The sequence below is a fragment of the Nerophis lumbriciformis genome, linkage group LG30, assembly GCF_033978685.3.
Source record: "Nerophis lumbriciformis linkage group LG30, RoL_Nlum_v2.1, whole genome shotgun sequence".
Lineage (NCBI taxonomy): Eukaryota > Metazoa > Chordata > Actinopteri > Syngnathiformes > Syngnathidae > Nerophis > Nerophis lumbriciformis.
Window position 1 is genome coordinate 23,137,561 of NC_084577.2, and position 23,830 is coordinate 23,161,390.

At 39.2% G+C, this 23,830-nt stretch overlaps 1 protein-coding gene across 1 annotated transcript in view; it reads right to left on the bottom strand.

The window, feature by feature from the left end:
• pafah1b1a (platelet-activating factor acetylhydrolase 1b, regulatory subunit 1a) overlaps window positions 1–23,830 on the bottom strand; it is a 67,031-nt gene that overhangs the window by 28,120 nt on the left and 15,081 nt on the right. Inside the window, exon 2 of the mRNA XM_061925807.2 lies at window positions 22,386–22,677. Coding sequence (XP_061781791.1) covers window positions 22,386–22,417 — 32 coding nt within the window. The 5' untranslated portion in view covers window positions 22,418–22,677. The remainder of the gene's footprint in view (window positions 1–22,385; window positions 22,678–23,830) is intronic.

Below are 23,830 nucleotides of genomic sequence, written 5' to 3' on the forward strand. Positions count from 1 at the left end.
TGGGTGAAACTGCCTAAAGACAGGTGTGCCAAGCTTGTGGCATCGTATTAAAAAATACTTGAGGCTGTAATTGCTGCCCAAAGATGCATTAACAATGTATTGAGCAAGGTGTCTTAATACTTATGTACATGTGATTTGAGTTTTTTATTTTTTTATGCATTTGCAAAAAAATTCTCCATTTGTGTTTTTTTCTGTCAAGATGGAGTGCTGAGTGTACATTAATGAGAAATAAAATTAACTTTTTTTATTTTAACAAATGGCAGCAATGAAACTAAGAGTGAAAAATTTAAGGGTGTCTGAATAATTTCCATACCCGCTGTTAATATATTTAGTGTTCATTTTAATTTTAATTTATATATTTTTTATCTTAAAATGATGTCCGATAATATCGGACTGCCGATAAATGCTTTAAAGTGTGATATCTGAAATGATCGGTATCGGTTTCAAAAAGTAAAATTTATGACTTTTTAAAACGCCGCTGTACGGAGTGGTACACGGACGTAGGGAGAAGTATGGAGCGCCAATAAACCTTAAAGGCACTGCCTTTGTGTGCCGGCCCAATCACATAATATCTACGGCTTTTCACACACACAAGTGAATGCAAAGCATACTTGGTCAACAGCCATACAGGTCACACTGAGGGTGGCCGTATAAACAACTTTAACACTGTTACAAATATGCGCCACACTGTGAACCCACGCCAAACAAGAATGACAAACACATTTCTGGAGAACATCCGCACTGTAACACAACAGAACTAATACCCAGAATCCCTTGCAGCCCAAACTCTTCCAGGACGCTACAATATACACCCCCCCCCCCCCCCCAACACAACCCCACCCACCTCGACCTCCTCATGCTTTCTCAAGGAGAGCATGTCCCAAATTCCAAGCTGCTGTTTTGAGGCATGTTAAAAAAAATAATGCACTTTGTGACTTCAATAATAAATATGGCAGTGCCATGTTGGCATTTTTTTCCTTAACCTGAGTTGATTTATTTTGGAAAACCTTGTTACATTGTTTAATGCATTCAGCGGGGCATCACAACAAAATTAGGCATAATAATGTGTTAATTCTACGACTGTATATATCGTATCGGTTGATATCGGAATCGGTAATTAAGAGTTGGACAATATCGGAATATCGGATATCGGCAAAAAAGCCATTATCAGACATCTCTAAATGTAATGTATGAATAGGTCAAGTGGGGGTGTCCACTTGATGCGCAGGCCAGCCACAAAACGTTGCTGCCAAAAAAACAATGAAAATAGGGATGTAACGACAAACTGTGGTAAAACACCCGACCGTTAGTGTTATCGTGATTATCATAATCACACTTTCATAAACTCACGGACTGGCGCCAGCTCTCAAGCTTAAATAACATGAAAACAAGAGACATTGCCGTATTTCCCCTTTTAAAAACCACATACCCCAATCTAAACTTATAGAAACACATTACTGTCGGAGCAAATAAGATATTCAATTGTGCACATTGAACGTACAAGCTGTGCTCTTTTAGAACAGAGTGATCGTTCTATACTCAACAGGAATACAAGGAGGACATGTTTTTATGGTGTGTTCAAGGACCGCTGAACAGAGTAGGACTTGCTTGGCTACAACCAGCAGACACACTGCTGATTTGGTCTGAGCTACATTTCTAGCCTAAAGCATAACCAACTACATCAGCAAGGGAAGCTGCGTTCCATCCACACAGACCTCCTCCGGGCAGCATTACTATGCTCAAAACAGCATCGGCATTGAAACACAAACTAAATAAAAGTGACATTCATTCATAAAGAAAATCTTATGTAATGCACAAGTGCCCTTGGGCAAGGCACACTTTCATACTAGCTTGGCACAACTGTATTTCAGTGTGTTTGTCACAAATGGTGTTTGCGATTTTCCTTAGTTAGGCTTTGATGTCAATTTTTTAAAATTATTATAAATAGTGTCACACCACATTATTGCCTTGATTCCAACTGGCTTGTGTATGCGAAGAGCAAACACCTAAAGCCAGGAAAAGCCAGACAAGCTGTAAGGCAGGCCTTGCTTTGAGGAGAGTTGCAGTCTGTCAAGACTCCCTGCACCTCACCTTCTGCCCACCTGAATACTTATGACAACAAGCCTCATTAGAGCTCAAGGTTAGTAGGAGGGTAACCACTCCTCTGACAAGCTGCCTACTTATACAACTGAAGAAGGGACGACGTGTGCGAAAATGGCAAAGGGAGGTGAGGGAACTTAGACACTTAGAGGGGAGCTTTGATGTGGATGGTGGGGTGTTCCAACTGATAGGGATGTAACGATATGAACATTTCATATCACGGTTATCATTATTCATAGCAAGCTCTATTCCAAAAGAAGAAATAAACAGACACACTATATGCTTTCTAAAATAGAAATATCTGTGTGGCTTCTTATGTGCCCTATTATTGTTATTTGAGTGTTTAAAACCTTCACAGGTTAAAACGGAATACAAATGTACAGTGTTTATTAGAGATGTCCGATAATGGCTTTTTTGCCGATATCCCCCAACTCTTAATTACCGATTCCGATATCAACTGATTCCGATATATACAGTCGTGGAATTAACACATTATTATGCCTAATTTTGTTGTGATGGCCCGCTGGATGCATTAAACAATGTAACAAGGTTTTCCAAAATAAATCAACTCAAGTTATGGAAAAAAATGCCAACATGGCACTGCCATATTTATTATTGAAGTCACAAAGTGCATTATTTTTTTAAACATGCCTCAAAACAGCAGCTTGGAATTTGGGACATGCACTCCCTGAGAGAGCATGAGGAGGTTGAGGTGGGCGGGGTGTATATTGTAGCGTCCTGGAAGAATTAGTGCTGCAAGGGGTTCTGGGTATTTGTTCTGTTGTGTTTATGTTGTGTTACGGTGTGGATGTTCTCCCGAAATGTGTGTCATTCTTGTTTGGTGTGGGTTCACAGTGTGACGCATATTTGTAACAGTGTTAAAGTTGTTTATACAGCCACCCTCACTGTTGATCAAGTATGCTTTGCATTCACTTGTGTGTGTGAAAAGCCATAGATATTATGTGATTGGGCCGGCATGCAAAGGCAGTGCCTTTAAGGTTTATTGGCGCTCTGTACTTCTCCCTACGTCCGTGTACCACTCCGTACAGCAGAGTTTTAAAAAGTCATAAATTTTACTTTTTGAAACAGATACCAATAATTTCCGATATTACATTTTAAAGCATTTATCGGCCGATAATATCGGCAGTCCGATATCGGACATCTCTAGTGTTTGATAAAATAAGAAAGCTAGCTTTACTTCCGATTTGTATGACGACACGTGGATTATTTTCCTGTTGTAGACATGTCCGTAAACTTTATATTTATCACTCGGTCCTGTCCTAAGAGAGAAGACATCAATGTGTCTTGTATTCGTGTTAGCATTTGGGATAGATGGCGAGTAGCGCTCTAGTTGTCAGCTAGCAATCAACTTCTCCAGGAAATGAGGAGTATCAGCCTACCAAAGTCAGGTAATCAATCACGTTAGAGATGAATGATATTGCCGAAAATGTATATTGCGATAAACAGTACAGGCCAAAAGTTTGGACACACCTTCTCATTCAATGCATTTTCTTTATTTTCATGACTATTTACATTGTAGATTGTCACTTTTCTCCTCATTGAGCCAAATTTAATTCGGTCTCTGTTTGATTCCTTGCTTCTTGTCTTGTTTAATAGATGTCATCAGTGTTTGAACCTGACAATTAGGTTGGAATAATCACAAATAAGGACGTACCAAACAAAAGTTTGCAACAACAATATTTCCTCCTCAAAGTCACATACGCCAATAAGAGTTAGTGTCAGTTTGAAGTGAACGCCACTACGACCGCCGCTATGGCGCGCTTCATCAACCCAACCGTCCTCTAAGCTTTCTAGTAATCCACAGGTTAATATCAATCCACTCAAAAAAGTGAACATTTTCAATAATTACTGGATCTTTTTATTCATATAATACACACACACGACACAGACAGATCGATAGCTGCCAACACTTAATCTGGCTTTCCATCCGTCAGTCAAATAGGTCTGTGTGCAACATAAACACAAATAAGAATTCCTAATGTTACAAAATGCACACTCACCTAACATGCTAATTGTTTGTATTGATTTATATTATATATTTGACATATGTTAAAGGTCTGTGATTGAACATGAATACTATACATTAATATGTTACTTTATTATTAATTTACAATTATTTTAAATGTTATAAGAGCAAGCGGTAGAAAATGGATACGTGTAATTGTAATGAATAGAAACAGTTCTGGATCTGTGTGGTCTTTACAAGATGACATAAAAACTGCATTGTACAGGCACAGATTAGGTGTTGAAAAGTAGGTGTTGATAAAAGACTTCCCTGCTGTGATATGTTATACCAAGACGTTGCTGGTACACATCTTGAGCTGATAAAAAATTTAAAAAATAAAAAGTTCCCTCCACATCTTAATTTACACAAAGTACATACTGTGTAGTACGTGGACCCCGACTTACCATGAATTGATTAACGTGGACCCCGACTTAAACAAGTTGAAAAACTTATTCGGGTGTTACCATTTAGTGGTCAATTGTACGGAATATGTACTGTACTGTGCAATCTACTAATACAAGTTTCAATCAATCAATCAAAAACCGACCAGAGTACCGATTAACACTGGTATCGATAAGCAATATCGATATTGGTATCGATAAAATCGTAACAATATACATCCCTACTTAGAAGTAGCTTTGCACAGTGGAGGGACGTTAGCCCCTAAAGATGACGCTACATTACGTTGAGGACGCAGTTGTTCGCTCGTTCTTTTCCACATTTGCAGAACATAGCTAGAATAAGTCAACATGCATGCATTATCACGATATAACAGTATTAAAAACTATCGTCGTTTAAATTGATATAATTTATATCTATGTCCCGCAACCCTAATTACAATACTTTGCGTTTTGAACGGTACTATTTAACCCATACTTGCCAACCCTCCCGGATTTTCCGGGAGACTCCCGAAATTCAGCGCCTCTCCCGAAAACCCCCCGGGACAAATTTTCTCCCGAAAATCTCCCGAAATTCAGGCGGAGCTGGAGGCCACGCCCCCTCCAGCTCCATGCGGACCTGAGTCCGCTTTCCCACAATATAAAGAACGTCTACAGTAAAGCAGTCCGTCTGCCGTAAACAGCAATGTTGTGACACTCTTAAACAGGACAATACTGCCATCTAGTGCATTTGATGAAAGCACTTTTGTGCGTGCCACACAGCAATGCATCATCAAAGAGGGTGTTCAGCATGGTTAGAAAGATAGTGACATACGTGTATGTATAAGATAGTGTACATATGTGTATGTATATGTATATATGTGTATGTGTGGGTATGTATACGTGTATGTGTGTATGTGTATGTGTATGTGTGTATGTATGTATGTATGTTTTTTTTATTTCTGGGGGTACGCTCTGGGCCTGCCTGTCAGACGGGGGTCGACGCCTCAGGCTACTGCATCCGAACTGCGTGTCTGGAGCTCCTGGGTCCCGCTGTCCATCCCTTCCGGGTGCCCGTCTTGGTTGGGGCCTGTTGGGCCTAGTCCCTGCGTCTATTGTGGTAGCTTGGTGCTGCAAGGTATTCCGAGGTGCTGCGAGTCGGCCAGTTGCTGGGGTAGTGACCTTGTTTGTCAGCATGTCTGTGATCTTCTTTTAATTCTTTTTTTTTTTAATTAATTAATTAATTTATTTATTTATTTTTAAAATATATTTTATTAATATTATTTTTTAATTTTTCCCCTCCCTCAGGGGGGGGGCTCGGCGGGGCGGTTGCTGGTTGTTCCATCTCCATCGTTGGGGTCCCTGCGGGTGGGGTGGGTGGTTCCCGTGGCCCTGTGCCTGGGTGGTCCTGCGGCGGCCGGTTTGGGTGGGGTGGCCGGGGGCTGGCCTCGCCGCGCTCTCCGGGGGTGGGGGGTGGGCTCGTGGGGGCCCGGTTGCCGGTGGGGCGGGGGCGGTCTTCCCGTCCGGTTGCGGGGAGTCTCTGGGTCCTTCGGGCGGGGCGTCTCGCCTTTCTGCCCGTGTGGGGTGTGGTCTCTCGCTGGCTTGGGGTCTGGCTGTCCCCTGCTTTTCTCGTGCCCTGTCCTCCGCCGGGTGCGTCTGTCTGCGGCCTGCTGCTGGCCCTTGTGGGCGGTACGGTGGGTCGGGCTCTGGGGTTCCTGTCGCTGGCCGGCTTGGCTGCGTGGGGGCGGTGGTCCCTGGTTCCCTGGGCACCACGCCTCCTGTTTGTGGGTTGGGCTCTCGGGGGTGATGGGGCCGTGCTCTGGCTCCCACGCACTCTGGGAGTCGAATGTATTGTACATGCAAATTCACGTATGCTCACATACGTACATAGGTACCTACGCTCCCACATACATACACAAATACAGTACATATTTACCTACCTAATGTTCGTACATCCACACGCACATTCAATATACAAACATACACATACACATACTGTACATATACATTCACTGTACAAACACATATACACATTCTGTACATATACATTCATTGTACAAACACATATACACATTCTGTACATATACAAGTACATATGCATACTTACACTCATGCACATAATCACGTTTCATCAAACATATATTAACGTTGTTGCCCTAGGGTAAACTGGGTGTAACACATGGCACACTGACAAAGCTTAACCTATTGTGACTATAACAATCTACAAGGTTAATGTAGGTTGCTTCTCTTTCTCCCCCTCCATTTTTCTGCATTCTTTCGTATCTCAAGTTATCATTACGTATATGTATTGTTGCATTTAAACAACTGTATTGTTGATAATAAAGGTAAATTATTGGTATTGTTCATTATCAATAGCGCTATTTCTATTGGTATTTGTATTGATCCATTTGTAGTGTAATAATGCTCATTGTCATTTCTGTATTATTTTTTATTTTTCGCTAACTGCTTATTTGCTATTACTTTTACCATCATACTTGTACATGTCATATTTGCTGATGTTGCTCTATTGTTGTTGTTGTTGTTGTTTGCTGTTGTTGTTTTTGTCTCTCTGTCTAATCCCCCTCTTGTCCCCACAATTTCCCCCTCTGTCTTCTTTTTTTTCTCTTTCTATCCCCTCCTGCTCCGGCCCGGCTGCACTAAATGATAATATAAATACATTTAATAAAGTCAAATACAAATAAGGCAACAAGAGAAGTATCCTACACTTCTCTTTTGTAAAGTAAATCTGAACAGCCGACATGGGCATCTACATCAACTATATGATTTGCCTGAGAAGCTGGACAGGACACAAAAAAAAAAAAAAAAAAAAAAAGAAAAAAAAGAAAAAAAAGAAAGATAGTGACAGAATAGAACAAGGATGGACAATTCAACCCTTAACTCAACAATGAGTAGATGAGTGTTATGTGTGTGTATATGTGTAAATAAATGAACACTGAAATTCAAGTATTTCTTTTTTATATATATATATATATATATATATATATATATATATATATATATATATATATATATATATATAAATATAAATATATATATAAATATAAATATATAGGTAGAATTCACTGAAAGTCAATTATTTCTTTATATATATATATATATATATATATATATATATATACACACACATATATATCCATCCATCCATCCACTACCGCTTATTCCCTTCGGGGTCGCGGGGATATATATATATATATATATATATATATATATATATATATATATATATATATATATATATATATATATATATATATATATATATATATATATATATATATATATATATATATATATATATATATATGAAATACTTGACTTGGTGAATTCTAGCTGTAAATATACTCCTCCCCTCTTAACCACGCCCCCAACCACGCCCCCCGCACCCACCCCCCACCTAGACCTCCCGAAATTGGAGGTCTCAAGGTTGGCAAGTATGATTTAACCGTCTGTAATTTTACCACTTCATATCAATAATATCGGTAGTCTTTACATCCCTAGTCTATAATGTTGCATATTAGCTTCAATTGTAAATCTTTTGCTAAACGATTAAAAATTACGACAACTTAAATTTAAGTCTTTCATTTTCGAAATTGCAATACTAATTCAAATGTCCTCAATGTCTGTTTAAAAAGAGATACTTTTTTCAGCAGATTATTTCCCTGAATGATAAGATAGTCTGCAAACTAGCAACAAACAATAAAAAAAACCTGTATATCACCAGCAGAACCCCGTATCCTCAATGCTTTGTGCAAACCAACGTATATTGTGGGGGTTTTTCAGTTCTTACCTAAGTTGACTCATATATGTCACAAAAGATATGTTCCACATATCTTGTGTTTTTTAGCATAATTCACAAAAAAGCACACAGCTAGTGGGAAAAACAAGAGGGTTAAAATGTTTAAAATGGATCCCATTGTTTGGTTATAGTACAATACATAATGATGCAAAAATAGCAGCCAAAAGAGACAAGAAGTAATAAAACACCATTCATTAGAATTCCTGTCAACAGAAAGGAAAAACAGCCTACAGGAGAAACACATTTCAAAAAATTGACCAAGACAAAAAGAAAGAAAATAGAGGCAACAATGTAGACGGAAGAGGAGCAAAGTGGCTGGTTACTATGGTTACTTGCAGCCTACAGCTATATGACGTATTGGGTTGGGGAGATAGCAAGGCGAGTGGGCAGATAGAGAAGATTGACACAAGACATGGAGGAAAAAATACGAGAGCACACAATACATTAACATTCAAATGTTTCGCAAAACTAAAAAGGAACGATATCGCCCACCAATCACCATCAATGAATGCTATGAGAGTCTTTCATTGGGAGAACAACGAGGGCGATAGAGAAATGAGACGGGGATGATCTCATCGAAGAGAAGTGAGTCAGCTATCCTTCCAGTCTGAAAATGATTTCACTTCCTGCCTAAATTGCGCTCCACGATCAATACACTGCTCTAAATCCACACCATTACCAGGGATGTGCTTGTTTTGATCAGCCAAGTATCTTTTGTACAAGTTCCAATATTTGACATCACGTTGTCAAATGTTTTGTTCAAAGTAAACAACTCATGATGGCCGGCAGACTTGCTAAAATCAGCAACTTAGACCCTTTTTTTTTTTTTTTAAAGGGTTATATATTTCTCTCCTACATTTAAAACACTTGCTTGTGGGCTACAAAACATGTAATGCTAGTTCTTTGGTCAAAATTATGCACAGATTATGTTGTTGGGTCCCCTTTTATACAATAATTGTGTTTGATCAATGAAAACACTGCATGTACCGGTAATTGATTTGTCCATTTGCCTGAAATAAACTCAAGTGGTTCTAGACAAGACTATTGATGCATGTGTTCAATCTCTAAAAAGGAACTGCACTTTTTTATGCATTCTGATTAAAAAAAAAACGCTAGCAAGAGTCCGCTAACAATGGAAGTAATGGGATTCCATCTTTTCCGCCTTTTAAATGTACTACAAAACATCCAAAAACCTCCGTCAACTATTTACATACATGCTGTAAGTATATATGTAACGTAGTACTAGGCACATTCATAATATGCAATATTTACGGATTTTGATCATTTTAAGCATATGGCGGCGCATAGATTTCACAGACGCATCACAACGTTAGCTATTTCTTTCAACAACAACTCAACAATTACTTTGGGACAAAGGATGATCCACAGCCTTATATTTATGAGCCTGACTATAAGGAGGATGAGCTACAAGTTTTAGAAGCTGTGTAATTAGCAGATCCAGCGAGTAGCACTACTGCTAAGAGCTAAGCAAGAAATACAAAACTACCAACATAATAAAACAATCACTGACTGTACAATGTGTGCTCTCGCTGAGGTGCATACTTTATATCTTCCCGTTTAGATGATAAATAATTAAAAAAAGGTGGGCGCAAATAAGCGTCTTTTCGTGTTTTTCCTCACAAACTACGGGTCTAAGTTGAATGTCAAAGTTGACCAACTCCTCGGTTTATAGCCAAAACGTACTACTATACAAGTGAGAGGCATGATTTTTAATCTAGCGACAGCTCACAAGCTCAGTATGTGAAAAGCTGCTAAAAGTACTTCCTCTGCGTTAGCACTTATAATAAAAATATCGCTAATGGTTGGTTAAAGGGGAACATTATCACCAGACCTATGTAAGCGTCAATATATACCTTGATGTTGCAGAAAAAAGACCATATATTTTTTTAACCGATTTCCGAATTCTAAATGGGTGAATTTTGGCAAATTAAACGCCTTTCTATTATTCGCTCTCGGAGCGATGACGTCACAACATGACGTCACATCGGGAAGCAATCCGCCATTTTCTCAAACACATTACAAACACCGAGTCAAATCAGCTCTGTTATTTTCCGTTTTTTCGACTGTTTTCCGTACCTTGGAGACATCATGCCTCGTCGGTGTGTTGTCGGAGGGTGTAACAACACGAACAGGGACGGATTCAAGTTGCACCAGTGGCCCAAAGATGCGAAAGTGGCAAGAAATTGGACGTTTGTTCCGCACACTTTACCGACGAAAGCTATGCAACGACAGAGATGGCAAGAATGTGTGGATATCCTGCGACACTCAAAGCAGATGCATTTCCAACTGGACTGGACATTTCAGCTTTCAGGAAAAGAGAGCGGATGAGGGTATGTCTACAGAATATATTAATTGATGAAAATTGGGCTGTCTGCACTCTCAAAGTGCATGTTGTTACCAAATGTATTTCATATGCTGTAAACCTAGTTCATAGTTGTTAGTTTCCTTTAATGCCAAACAAACACATACCAATCGTTGGTTAGAAGGCGATCGCCGAATTCGTCCTCGCTTTCTCCCGTGTCGCTGGCTGTCGTGTCGTTTTCGTCGGTTTCGCTTGCATACGGTTCAAACCGATATGGCTCAATATCTTCAGTTTCTTCTTCAATTTCGTTTTCGCCACCTGCCTCCACACTACAACCATCCGTTTCAATCCATGCGTAATCTGTTGAATCGCTTAAGCCGCTGAAATCAGAGTCTGAATCCGAGCTAATGTCGCTATTCCTTGCTGTTCTAACCGCCATGTTTGTTTGTATCGGCATCACTGTGTGACGTCACGGGAAAATGGACGGGTGTATATAACGATGGTTAAAATCAGGCACTTTGAAGCTTTTTTTAGGGATATTGCGTGATGGGTAAAATTTTGAAAAAAACTTTGAAAAATAAAATAAGCCACTGGGAACTGATTTTTAATGGTTTTAACCCTTCTGAAATTGTGATAATGTTCCCCTTTAATAGGCAGTTTTCGGATGTTTTCTAAGAGTGATTATTGGCGCAATAGATGACCCCGTTAGCTGTGTTGTTAGCCACCTCACACTTGCCGTATATTACAAACTAGAATGCATAAAAAAGAAAGACATATGTGTTCTTGTCTTACATAAGGATTGTGAATGATAGGCAACATTTCAAAAAAGTGCAGTTCCCCTTTAAACACTGCTGCTTAATGTTTGACAGCAAGAAAAGTTATTAATAGAGATGTCCGATAATATCGGCCGATAAATGCTTTACAATGTAATATCCTAAATTATCGGTATCGGTTTCAAAAAGTAAAATTTATGACTTTTTAAAACGCCGCTGTGTACACGGACGTAGGGAGAAGTACAGAGCCTCAATAAACCTTAAAAGGCACTGCCTTTGCGTGCCGGCCCAATCACGTAATATCTACGGCTTTTCACACACACAAGTGAATGCCAACCATACTTGGTCAACAGCCATACAGGTCACACTGAGGGTGGCCGCATAAACAACTTTAACACTGTTACAAATATGCGCCACACTGTGAACCCACACCAAACAAGAATGACAAAAATTTCGGGAGAACATCCGCACCGTAACACAACAAACAACAGAACAAATACCCAGAACCCCTTGCAGCACTAACTCTTCCGGGACGCTACAATATACACCCCGCACCTCAATCCTGCCCACCTCAACCTCGAGCATGTCCCGAATTCCAAGCCGCTGTTTTGAGGCATGTTAAAAAAAATAATGCACTTTGTGACTTCAATAATAAATATGGCAGTGCCATGTTGGCATTTTTTTCCATAACTTGAGTTGATTTATTTTGGAAAACCTTGTTACATTGTTTAATGCATCCAGCGGGGCATCACAACAAAATTAGGCATAATAATGTGTTAATTCCACAACTGTATATATCGGTATCGGTTGATATCGGAATCGGTAATTAAGAGTTGGACAATATCGGAATATCGGATATCGGCAAAAAAGCCATTACCGGACATCTCTCGTTATTAATATTATGGATTCTGTTTATTGTGTGGAATAATATGCTCATAAATGGAAAATTGAAATAAAAGTACAAAAAAAGGCAATTGAAAGAAAAGTGCAAAGTGGAGGGTGCCATGTGATGCCTTTGATTGCTTGCTTGAGAGTTAAAAAGGTTGAGATAAGCTCCATCTTAACAGCTGAGTACCGAGCAGTAACATGCTTGAAAAAAAAGATCATAAGATCCAACGACAACGTTGCATTATTTTCCAGTTACATTAGAACAGTTGACTTGTGTCCATTCACATGCAAACCGTATCTAACATATTTCTTGCTGGACAGACAAAAGGGAGCCCCCATCTACCAACAGCAAGAGGAAGATTTATCACCTGAAAAACACACCAAATATATCATTCCTTTTGTTGATTTGAACAGTTAACTAATTAGAAAAAGCCTTTAAAAAAAAAAAAAAATCACATTAATGTAAATTAAGTAGATTAACTGTGACCCATGATGATTTCTAATCTACATTTAACACACTTCTCTGCTATCTAGATAATGCGTGTTGGATATGTTTTGGTGTAAATTTAGCTCTGCGGCCACATTCTTAACCCCACTTTCTGAGTATGTCTGCAAAATGGTTATGTTGAGATTCATTCAGACTCGGTAGAAAATACATTTCATTGTGTATGTCACTGCATGTTAAACATGTTATTATGACGATAATATTTTATCCACATTTACTTATGTGGTAAGCGGAACACAACTAGATGGAAAACTTCACATTAGCTCCCTGCAAGTACACCAATGTTACAGTTTTTACACAAAACCAACAGTTAGGACTGTTATAGCTTTCTATTGTGGTCAACACGACCGAAGTTTATCTAACTTCGCACTGGGCCTTTATGACAAAACAGTAGGCCCGTCGATGTATCGAGCTACGCATCTATATTCAAACGATTCAACCACATCGATCGGTGCTCTGCAATTTGCCCTTCAGAAAGATATATCTTACATGTATCAATCTAACATTGTTATAAAGTTAAGTTAAAGTTAAAGTACCAATGATTGTCACACACACACACTAGGTGTGGTGAAATATGTCCTCTGCATTTGACCCATCCCCTTGTTCACCCCCTGGGAGGTGAGGGGAGCAGTGGGCAGCAGCGGTGCCGCGCCCGGGAATCATTTTTGGCGATTTAACCCCCAATTCCAACCCTTGATGCTGAGTGCCAAGCAGGGAGGTAATGGGTCCCATTTTTATAGTCTTTGGTATGACTCGGCCGGGGTTTGAACTCACAACCTACCGATCTCAGGGCGGACACTCTAACCACTAGGCCACTGAGTAGATAAAGCGGAATCAGTCGATGTCATCAGTACTAGGAAAAAGAAAATGTAAAATTTAGGAAAGGCAGACTTTATACAAAGTTTATTACTTTTAATGATAAGGATATTAAACGTTACTCAAGTCCGTCTGCCCGTCTGTGGCGTCATCAAAACAAGAATGGTGGATACCAACGGTGGCCGAGAAAGGTCACAACAAGTGCAAAGGCTAAAAAACAACAAAGCGGAAAGCCGCAACACAATTGTAAAAGGGACAACAAATAACACCACAACACAACAACAACATGAAGCCACAACACAACTTTAAGCCACAAAGGAAATGACGGACACAATGGAAGTGTCAGCAGAGCAAATTTTGCCGACAGACAGACTAGTTGAAAACGGTGTAATGAAGATAGTATGTTAGTATTATTCAAAAAGTTTAAAAAAAAAAGTTATTATGACTGATAAGTAAGGGTGTAACGGTACCTGTATATGTATTGAACCGTTTCGGTACGGGGGTTTCCGTTCAGAGGTGTACCGAACGAGTTTCCACACGAACATATTAAGTAGCGTAACGCACGTTGTGTAAACAACGCACACTGAGGCACAAAGCGAAAGCGGTTTGCCGACATTGTTCAGCAGCAATAGGGTATGCTTCTGGCAACACGTCAAACATGCTAACCCCCAAGTGAACATCGCTTCAACGACGAGAAAGACGAGCGTCGTGCAAACACCACATTCAAGCAGCCTCTCCTCGGCGAGTCAGGCAGGGCTAAAGCAATAACAAATGCCGTTGGCGTTTTTATAGCAGCAGATTTAAGACCATATTGCATTAAAAACTAGATTTTGACCCACTTCTAGTTTCCGCAGACAATGTGGATAAACTGATTTTTCTGGCAAAAAACATGAAGATTGAGTGAAAGTCACCAGGGTTAAAGGCTGGGGGGGGGGAAGAAAAGTTAATTTGAGGCTGAATTGACTTGAAACGGTTTAATGTTGCACTTTTTATATGTAGAAGAAAAGTTTTGTCATTTTATTAAATCTGAGCAACAACTTGAGGCAATTTAATGTTGATTAACATGGACCCCGACTTAAAACAAGTTGAAAAACTTATTCGGGTGTCAATTGTACGGAATATGTACTGTACTGTGCAATCTACTAATAAAAGTCTCAATCAATCAATCAAAAAAAGCACTTTATTTGTAGAAAGGTTTTGTTCCATTCTGAGCCTGGCAATGGACCCAGTGTGTATACCGTATTTCCTTGAATTTCCGCCGGGTATATATTATCCGCATGCCTCGTATTACCGCCGGGTCAAACTCGTTTCGCAAAATAATTAGCGCATGCTTAGAATTAGCGCATGCTTAGAATTACTGCCGGGTCAAACTTGTTTAACAAAATAATTAGCGCATGCTTAGAATTACTGCCGGGTCAAACTTGTTTAACAAAATAATTAGCGCATGCTTCGTTTTACTGTCGGGTCAAACTCGTTTCGCAGAATAATTAGCATATGCCTCGTTTTACCGCCGGGTCAAACTCGTCACGTCACGAGTGACACTTCACCTTTCAAGGCATCATTTTCCAAAATGGAGGAGGCTAATTTCAATAATTTAAAATCGCATAAGAAGAAGATAAAGAGCTATTCAGTAGGATTTAAGGTCCGAAATATTGAATTTGCTAAAAAGAACAGTAAGCAGCTATGTTTTATTAATATACCGGTAGCTGCATGGGTCAAATATGAGTCATAAGATGACTCCCGCCTCATGGTGGTAGAGGGCGCTAGTGATCCCAGGGAGCATTTTTGCGACTACTCGGCTGCAGAAGAAGTGACAACAAGCAGCAACAGTTAGCAGCGATCCTTTATTTTTTCCTCTCGCCTGGACTTTTAACATGGAGGATTACATATCTAAAATAAAACAGTTTTCTAAACTGGACTTTCAATCGAAGCAGGAGGTAATAATTAAAGGAAGATCTCCATCGAGACAGAGAGACTTTTAAAACTGAAGAAAGATAAGGAAGACTTCTATAAACAAGTTATCGATGCTTTTATTCAGAAGGAGCGGCGCATGGACTTCATTTATAAGTAAAGGTAAGACCATAATAACGTTTTTTTTTTATTAAATGTGCTTTCATGATGGTATCCTTACATCACACTCAAATTTATAAGCGCACGCCTAAATTTACCGCATGCCTTTGGTAAGCGCCGGAGTGAGAAGAGGTTTTAAAATAATTAGCGTATGCTTACATTTACTGCATGCCTTTGGTAAGCGCCGGAGTGAGAAGAGGTTTTAAATTAATAACCTCCCCGGCGCTAATTCAAGGAAATACGGTATGTATGTTATTGTTATGCTTAGCATTCATGACTGCCTGCTGTTGCATTGATCAGCCTAGTGGTGGCTCACATCCATCACACACACAGCTATTTCTATTTTTGGGCAGAATTATTATAGTGTTCCCAATGTTAAGAGGATAAAGCCATTGTTTACAAATTTGATAAATAGATAACCAAAAAAAATTAAATTTTGTTGTTTTCTTACTGTACCAAAAATGAACCGAACCGTGACCTCTAAACCGAAGTACGTACCGAACCGAAATTTTTGTGTACCGTTACACCCTTACTGATAAGTGGTCACTTCACTTTTCCAACTCCGTTTTCAACTTTCTGCCTCAGTAACTTGGTCCATCGGCAAAACTGGTCCGCTATCACTTCAGTTGCGCCTTTATCGTGTTTTGACTTAACGTTGTAGTGTTGTGACTTTATGTTGTTGGGCTGTGCTGTTTGTATTTGATGGAACTTTTCTCGGCCACCGTAAGTGCTTATTAAAATGACAGTAGTAGCAGGTCAAACCACTGCTGGTTTAACCAGAAAATATTTGGTTGCACTTGATTTCTCAGATAAACCTAATGTTCATTCAACCTGCAGCAATGTTGGTTGCACCATATTTTTTATATTAATATTGTATTAGTTGTATGTTGTAAAACAAAAACAAAAATAGCAGTTTATCTACTGTTAAAATGTTGGTTACTGTACTTTTATTGAAAATGTCTTGACTATTGAAATTGAGGAGAAAAGATTATCTTGTTAATTCAACATTGTTTTTCAAATAAGATGTGAAAGCGTCGGCAATTGTTTACTTGCTTGTTTATATCCATAATTCATTTTTACAAGAATTAACATGAATATAGGAAACTTCACCTGCAGTGTCCAGTATCCAGTATTCATTTCACAGTCACACTGGCAAAGAAATTGGCTAAAAAGTATTTGAATCAATTTCAACTCACTGAATCGTTTCAGATCGGATCGTTCAAGATAAACCAATATCATTCCTGAATTGTATCGGTAACCTTAAATTGTGATTCGAATTAAATCGTCACTCCTACAAAACAGTCTCATGTAAAATTTTGTGGACAAAAACATTAAAGTATTTATTTTATAGATATCAGAGCAGGCGGACGTAGGGGTGTAATGGTATACAAAAATTTCGGTTCGGTACGTACCTCGGTTTAGAGGTCACGGTTCGGTTAATTTTCGGTACAGTAAGAAAACAACAAAATATGAATTTTTTGGTTATTTATTTACCAAATTTGTAAACAATGGCTTTATGCCCTTTAACATTGGGAACACTATAATAATTAATTAAATTAATTATTAAACATTAAACTGCCTCAAGTTGTTACTCAGATTAAATAAAATGACAAAACTTTTCTTCTACATATAACAAGTGCAACATTAAACAGTTTCAAGTCAACTCATCATGCTTAATTTATTACAGCATTTGGGAATCCTGTAGTTGATTTTTATTATGTAAATGTTATATTTTTATCAACATGTGATAGCAGGGACCCTGCCATTCAAAACTAGGCTGCTCCATTACTAATGATTAATGTAACTATAGCTGAAAAAAATAGTACAATAGCAATAGTAGAGACTATTCATCCCTGAACACCATGGAGTTCATGTAGGCTTTATGATGCAGTTACATTATTATATCAACTATCAGAGACAGAAACTCTTCATTTAACATAATGTCCTTTTTGCTGCTTCAACACAGCTCAATCAACACAGAAAAAGTAAAGTGAAATAACAGACAGGGCTTTGCTGTCCGTAACCCACACACACACACATGCACGCGCGCACAACGCAAAATGAGCTAACGTTACGCTAAAAGCGAATTAGCCTTCACCTCAAGCCAGGACTGCGAGCGAGCTGAAGCTGCCGTTTATGTTTCTAGAACGTCAACGGGCTCATAGTGATGTTACTAGTACCGGTAGTTGACTGGGAGGTGTTTATTATAATTTGGGGAGAGTCCGCTGCCTGATGCTTACCTGCTAAACGCTAAGCACTGACTACATGCGCTCTGAATACGCACTGCTGATTGGCTGTTACCGATCTGAATACGCACTGCTGATTGGCTGTTACCGCTCTGTATGTAACCAATCAGATGGTTGTGTGGGTGGGACAATGCTGCGTGCTGCAGAGTACTGACAGAGACAGGCAGAAGGAAGCGGAGCAGCTTGTTAAGACTTTAGCTTATGCGGCTACTTTATATGTTCGTGTGGAAACTCGTTCGGTACCGAAACGGTTCAATATAAATACTTGTACCGTTACACCCCTAGGCGGACGACATGGGACGAGATTGTGTGACATGAAAGGATACAGGCTGTAGCAAACAGTCTCATCACAAAAGAGCAGAGCATCAGTCAGTCAAACTGTGACATTATAAATTAACTGCTTAAAAAAAAGACAGCAAAAAAGCCTTCACAGGTATCCAAAACTGCTTACAGGCTCACACCCAAATGATTGAACCTCAGGATTTAACGTTTGACATTGTTTAAACATGTATCCAAGATTGTAAGAACATTCATAAGTCAAAAAAAAAAAAGAGTAAAATGTCCCCTTTAAGGGGAAATGAAAATGAGTTGCCTTATTTCATATGAAACTAAAATGCTACAGGACAGGGCGAGTCTTTAATCCAGAAACTACAGAAAGAAAGGGAATATCTAAGTGGCACACAGGGAGGAAGAATTTCATTCCAGTAAAGTCTTTGTACCAAAGCCCAGAGCTCATAAACCCTTAACTATCCCTAATCACAACTTGGAATGTATTTCAATGATCGGCCAGGTTTCCCAGTTTAAAATGACCTGGATTACCTTTTTTTTGGCTAGGGAAGACTGAAAAAAGGTGTAATACACATGGGTTCCATTGAATATCAACAAATATTCGCTGGCGCTGATGTAATAGTTGGTGTCACATGAACTGACAGTCCCCAGCCACGCCTGAAACTTGACAATCTGAACACTTTCACTTACATTCAAAACTACCAATAGTGGGACTTAACTGTAGAAAGGAGTTTAATAATAAGCGATTTTAAAGGAGCTTAATTCATGTTCATCTCTGGAAGCGAGCGAGCGTATCTGAAAGGAAGATATGGGTATCACTTTCGCAGGGTTACACTAGTTGTCATATTACCTGCCAGCTCACATACATGGTCTATTCTGCTGCTGTTAGGACAGAATGAACATGTATTTGTTAAAAGCACATTTCATTACAAATAAATCATTCCAATTTCTGCTTCAGGGGTTTTCCGTATACTGCGGATAATATTTTTTTTCCTCGCCAGACAATATTATGTAAGCATTCAGGGTCTGAAGGTAATGTACACAAATGTAGCCGTTAGAGTAGTCTGTGAGAGGACTTGGGGCATATTCTTTGTAGCAGAAATAAATAAGAAAAATAAAAAGACCCATCAGCACACGGGTGCCCGGCAGGTCTCTCAGGAAAGTACCATGTTTGTTACTTCTTCAGCTATTTTTACACAACGCCACAGGCAGCGAGTCCCCTGACCCTGTAAAGACACAAATGTGCTTTTCATCTGCTAGGTTTAAAAAAAAAAAAAGTAATTAAAAAGCTGTTTTCCAGATGCTGCGCAAACAAAATTACACCATATTATTGGACAACAGACCGATAAACCCAAAAGGTCTAAGACAAAACGTGCCAAATGTAAGTTTACAATATTTCTTATGACATACAACAAAAGGAACTCGTAACACGTATGATTGCTGACTTGCAAACCTAGCAAGAAACAAAATTAACTGTTATTTGCCAATAACCTTTACACTGCCTCCCAGATAATATGTACCACCTAACAGACAGGTAGCAATGCTGCAATGCCCAAGCTAAAACTGTGCCACTAGTTTTCAAACAAGCCGTGCGAAAACCGGATTCACAAACGGAAACAATACCTAGTCAGCAATCATTCACTAACAACTGCGACACCAGAAAGGGAATGCACCAGATGCTTGAGCACGGTGACACCAGTTTCCTGTGAGATGGTAGACCACAGACTGAGAAATAAGGGGCGAAGAGTGGGTCCTGGAAGCTTCTTCTGAATAGTACAGAGCTAATGAGAGATTAGCATTCCAATAGTGTTTCCCATACCAACGGGTCCCGCCCCACAGTGCTAATCTGAAAACATACAAATAGACACATTGTTGGGAATGTTCGGTGCCTCGTCATGAAATGCTAAACTTAAAAGCAGGCACATTCCTCAATGACACTGCAAGATTGACACTCAAATCAACCCTCTTGTTCATTTCAACAAGTTGGAAAAGCAAAAATAAACAAAGACCTTTTGGTCACACCTTAAAAAAAAACCGGATGAATAAATATAACAACCTATGTGGAAATCTAACCATTTCTGTTGTTGAATGCAAATTAAACATAACGAAGACATGGAACCAGCAGCAATGCACCAAGTCTGTTGGAACTGGGGATGTAAAGATAAACAGTGATAATGTTAAACTGCGGTAAAACTCTCGACTTTTACTATTACCGCTTTAAGTTAAAATAATCGCAAAACCGTGATTGATAAAGGCACTTTGATAAACTCACAGATTGACTGGCGCCAGGTTACCATCTTAAATGCGAACATGAACAAGAGACATGAATGTCTTTCCCCATTAAGAAAGGATGTACCCCAATCTAAACGTATAAAAACACATTGCTATCTGAGCAACTAAGATATCCAATTTTGCACATTGAGCTACTGTATACTGTCTTAGAACATGGTGATCCTTCCATACTCAAGAACACGAGACAGAAGCATTTTTATGGTGTGTTCAAGGTCCGCTAAACAGAGTAGGATCCCACAAAAAAAATTAACCATACGATTTTATTTGTTACATATTATTTAATGTAAATAAATGTTAAAGTGCTACGGTACAACCCAATATTTAAAACAATAAAAGCTTAGCCATTAAAACATGAAATATTAAGACAAACATCAGTGAAGCATAAACACAAAAAATGCAAATGAGTCTGTTTCCGTTTGTTTTAGCTAATTAGAAAAAGAAAAAAAGATTTCAGTGTGTGTATAAGTACTTTATGAACACCAACAACTAGGGGTGTAACGGTACGTGTATTTGTATTGAACCGTGTCGGTTCGGTTGTGTACCGAACGAGTTTCCACACGGACATATTAAGTAGCGTAACGCACGTTGTGTAAACAATGCACACTGAGGCACAACACACGGCATGCTAGCAGCTAACGGGCTACGATAGACTGACCATACGTACTCTTTTCACCGGACATGTCCTCTTTTGCGGAGCTGTCAGGGCGGAGTTTCTTAAATGCCTCGAATGTCCGGCATTTGGAGTTAGGGTTGCGTGTATTTTCAATGTACGTTCAGGGTTAAGAAGGGGTTAAAAACAAAACAAATTGTGCGCGCAGCAGCATTCCTGAGGGAGGGGCAGAGACAGAGAGAGCGAGAGAGTTATGATAAACGCGCATGCGTCGCCGGGCTCTGCTTTTTATCCATAGATTTATCAGATTTAATTTTTTATTATCTATAGCAGGGGTGTCAAAAGTGTGCCATTTGCGGCCCACAGCTAATGTTTTAAAAGGCCCACGGCACATTCTAAAAATACTATTAAAATAAACAAAAACATAACAAAAGTGAAATAAAAAAGCTTAAAGGTTAAATGTAATTTAGAAAAAGTTGCAATGTTGACTAATAAAACAAAGCTGTTTTTTTTTTCCAACTGTCATTGCTCAAAATATAATATTGAATCAAAATCAATGTTATTATGAATTATTGACCTATCCAAGGTTCCCATTACTTCACATCAAATATTCCACTAAGAAAAATATTTTTGGTTGAAGATTTTGCAAATTTGGTAAATAAATAACCCAAAAATGTATATTTTGTTGTTTTCTTACTGCACCGAAAATGAACCAAACCGTGACCTCTAAACCGAGGTACGCACCTAACCGAAATTTTTGTGTACCGTTACACCCCTACCAACAACACCACGATAATAACTGTGATAATTTTGGTCACCATAACCATGATATGAAGTTTTCATATCGTTACATCCCAACTTTCCACCAAAGGGTACGGATTAGTTCAGCTAGGTATGGTTCCGGTTGCCATTGTAAAGGGGCTCAAAAATATTGAAGACAAATGATTCTACTTTTCACTACCCCTTCTTTTTGGTGCCAGACAAAGGTGCCGCTAAACACCTGTTGCTGTGACGATGGAGCAGTCAAATTGTGCAATGTACCATGCCATCACATGTTATCGTTGTTGAACTATAATGACATTCCGTCTCACTGGTATAGCATGACTTCAAGTTGGATGTGGCCTGTGGGCCGCTCAATGAGGGCCCCTGCCCTGATGGGGGAACGCCCTCAAGACCGTACACAAGCATTAAGGAACAGGTATAGTGCAATACAAACAGTTTGAAACAACATTTCTCTGAGTTTTGGTCACTTACAGTTCATCTCGTTGCCGTTGTGAAAGCACCATGGTGACAGGACGGTGTGACTGGGGCAAGGAGGGAACTTTTGGCAGTAAACAGTGCAGCTGCTGCGCTCTCCTCAGTCAGGAGATGAGCTGTGCTGATCCGAACAACACGAGTAGGGGTGAGCCGTGTACTCCAATGGCGAGCTGTTCGTGTAGTCCAGACAAAGACTTCGATCGAATAGGGACCTCAGGAATTGTCCCCCTCCAGGGACAAGAGAATCAGAGAGTCTGCAGACCGGTCAACAGCGGAGTGTACACTGCATCTGGAAGGGAGAAATCAAAAGGTCTGCATTAGGTATGCATGACAAATCATAAATAAGCATCAACAGAAAAAATATATACTGGGAAGTAGAAGACATTGATGAGCCAAAACAAATAGCATAAAGTCACCCATCAGACGAGATCAAACTTTTTAAAAGTGGACCACAATTACATTCGTGGCGGAAGCACGTATCATTGCATGGCACAAACAAAAGAAGACAATTTCCGGGTGTACTGTAAACCATGGGTGATGTCACTTTCGGTATCGTTAATCTTTAATAATTCAAAAAGTATAGCAGCACAATCGATAATTTCAACTGCACAAACGAAAGACCGTTTTGGTATCATTTGGAACAAATTAGACCTTTGGTTGAAAGCGGAAAATTCTTTGAGTTCTTTGAGGCTGATGGCGTCCCTTCTGGCAACGTTAATCTATAAGAACTCAAAGTATAGCAGCACAATCTATAATTTCAACAACACAAACCAGCAAAACATAGCACAAACAAATTAGACAATTTTGTTATTGTTTGGAACCCAATTTAGAATGTTTGCTCGAAAATGAAGAATTTCGGTTGCGTTGTGATGTCACTTACAAAATCGTTAATCTTTAATAACTCAAAGTATAGCAGCTAGGGATGTCCCGATCCAGGTTTTTGCACTTCCGATCCGATACCGATATTGTTTTTGCACTTCCGATCCGATACCGATACTGACCGATACTGGCCTATCCGAGCGTGTATTAAAGTTTAAAGTTATTTAGCCTACTTAGTTGTCAGAATCATGTTGAAAAGGGTTTTAGTACTCTTGATAACAACTAGCCAGCTGAATTAGGGGAGTTTGAATAATACACAATGGTTGGTAACAAGAAACTGACCTGTTTATTCAAGGATAAACACAAAATAGACAAAATTATACATGACAAACAGAAATGGCATCATTGAAACTAGGGCTGGGCGATATGGCCTTTTTTAAATATTGCGATATTGTAAGGCCATATACAGTATAGTACAGTATATCTCGATATTTTGCCTTAGCCTTGAATGAACACTTGATGCATATAATCACAGCAGTATGATGATTCTATGTGTTTTGATTGATTGATTGAGACTTTTATTAGTAGGTTGCACAGTGAAGTACATATTCCGTACAATTGAC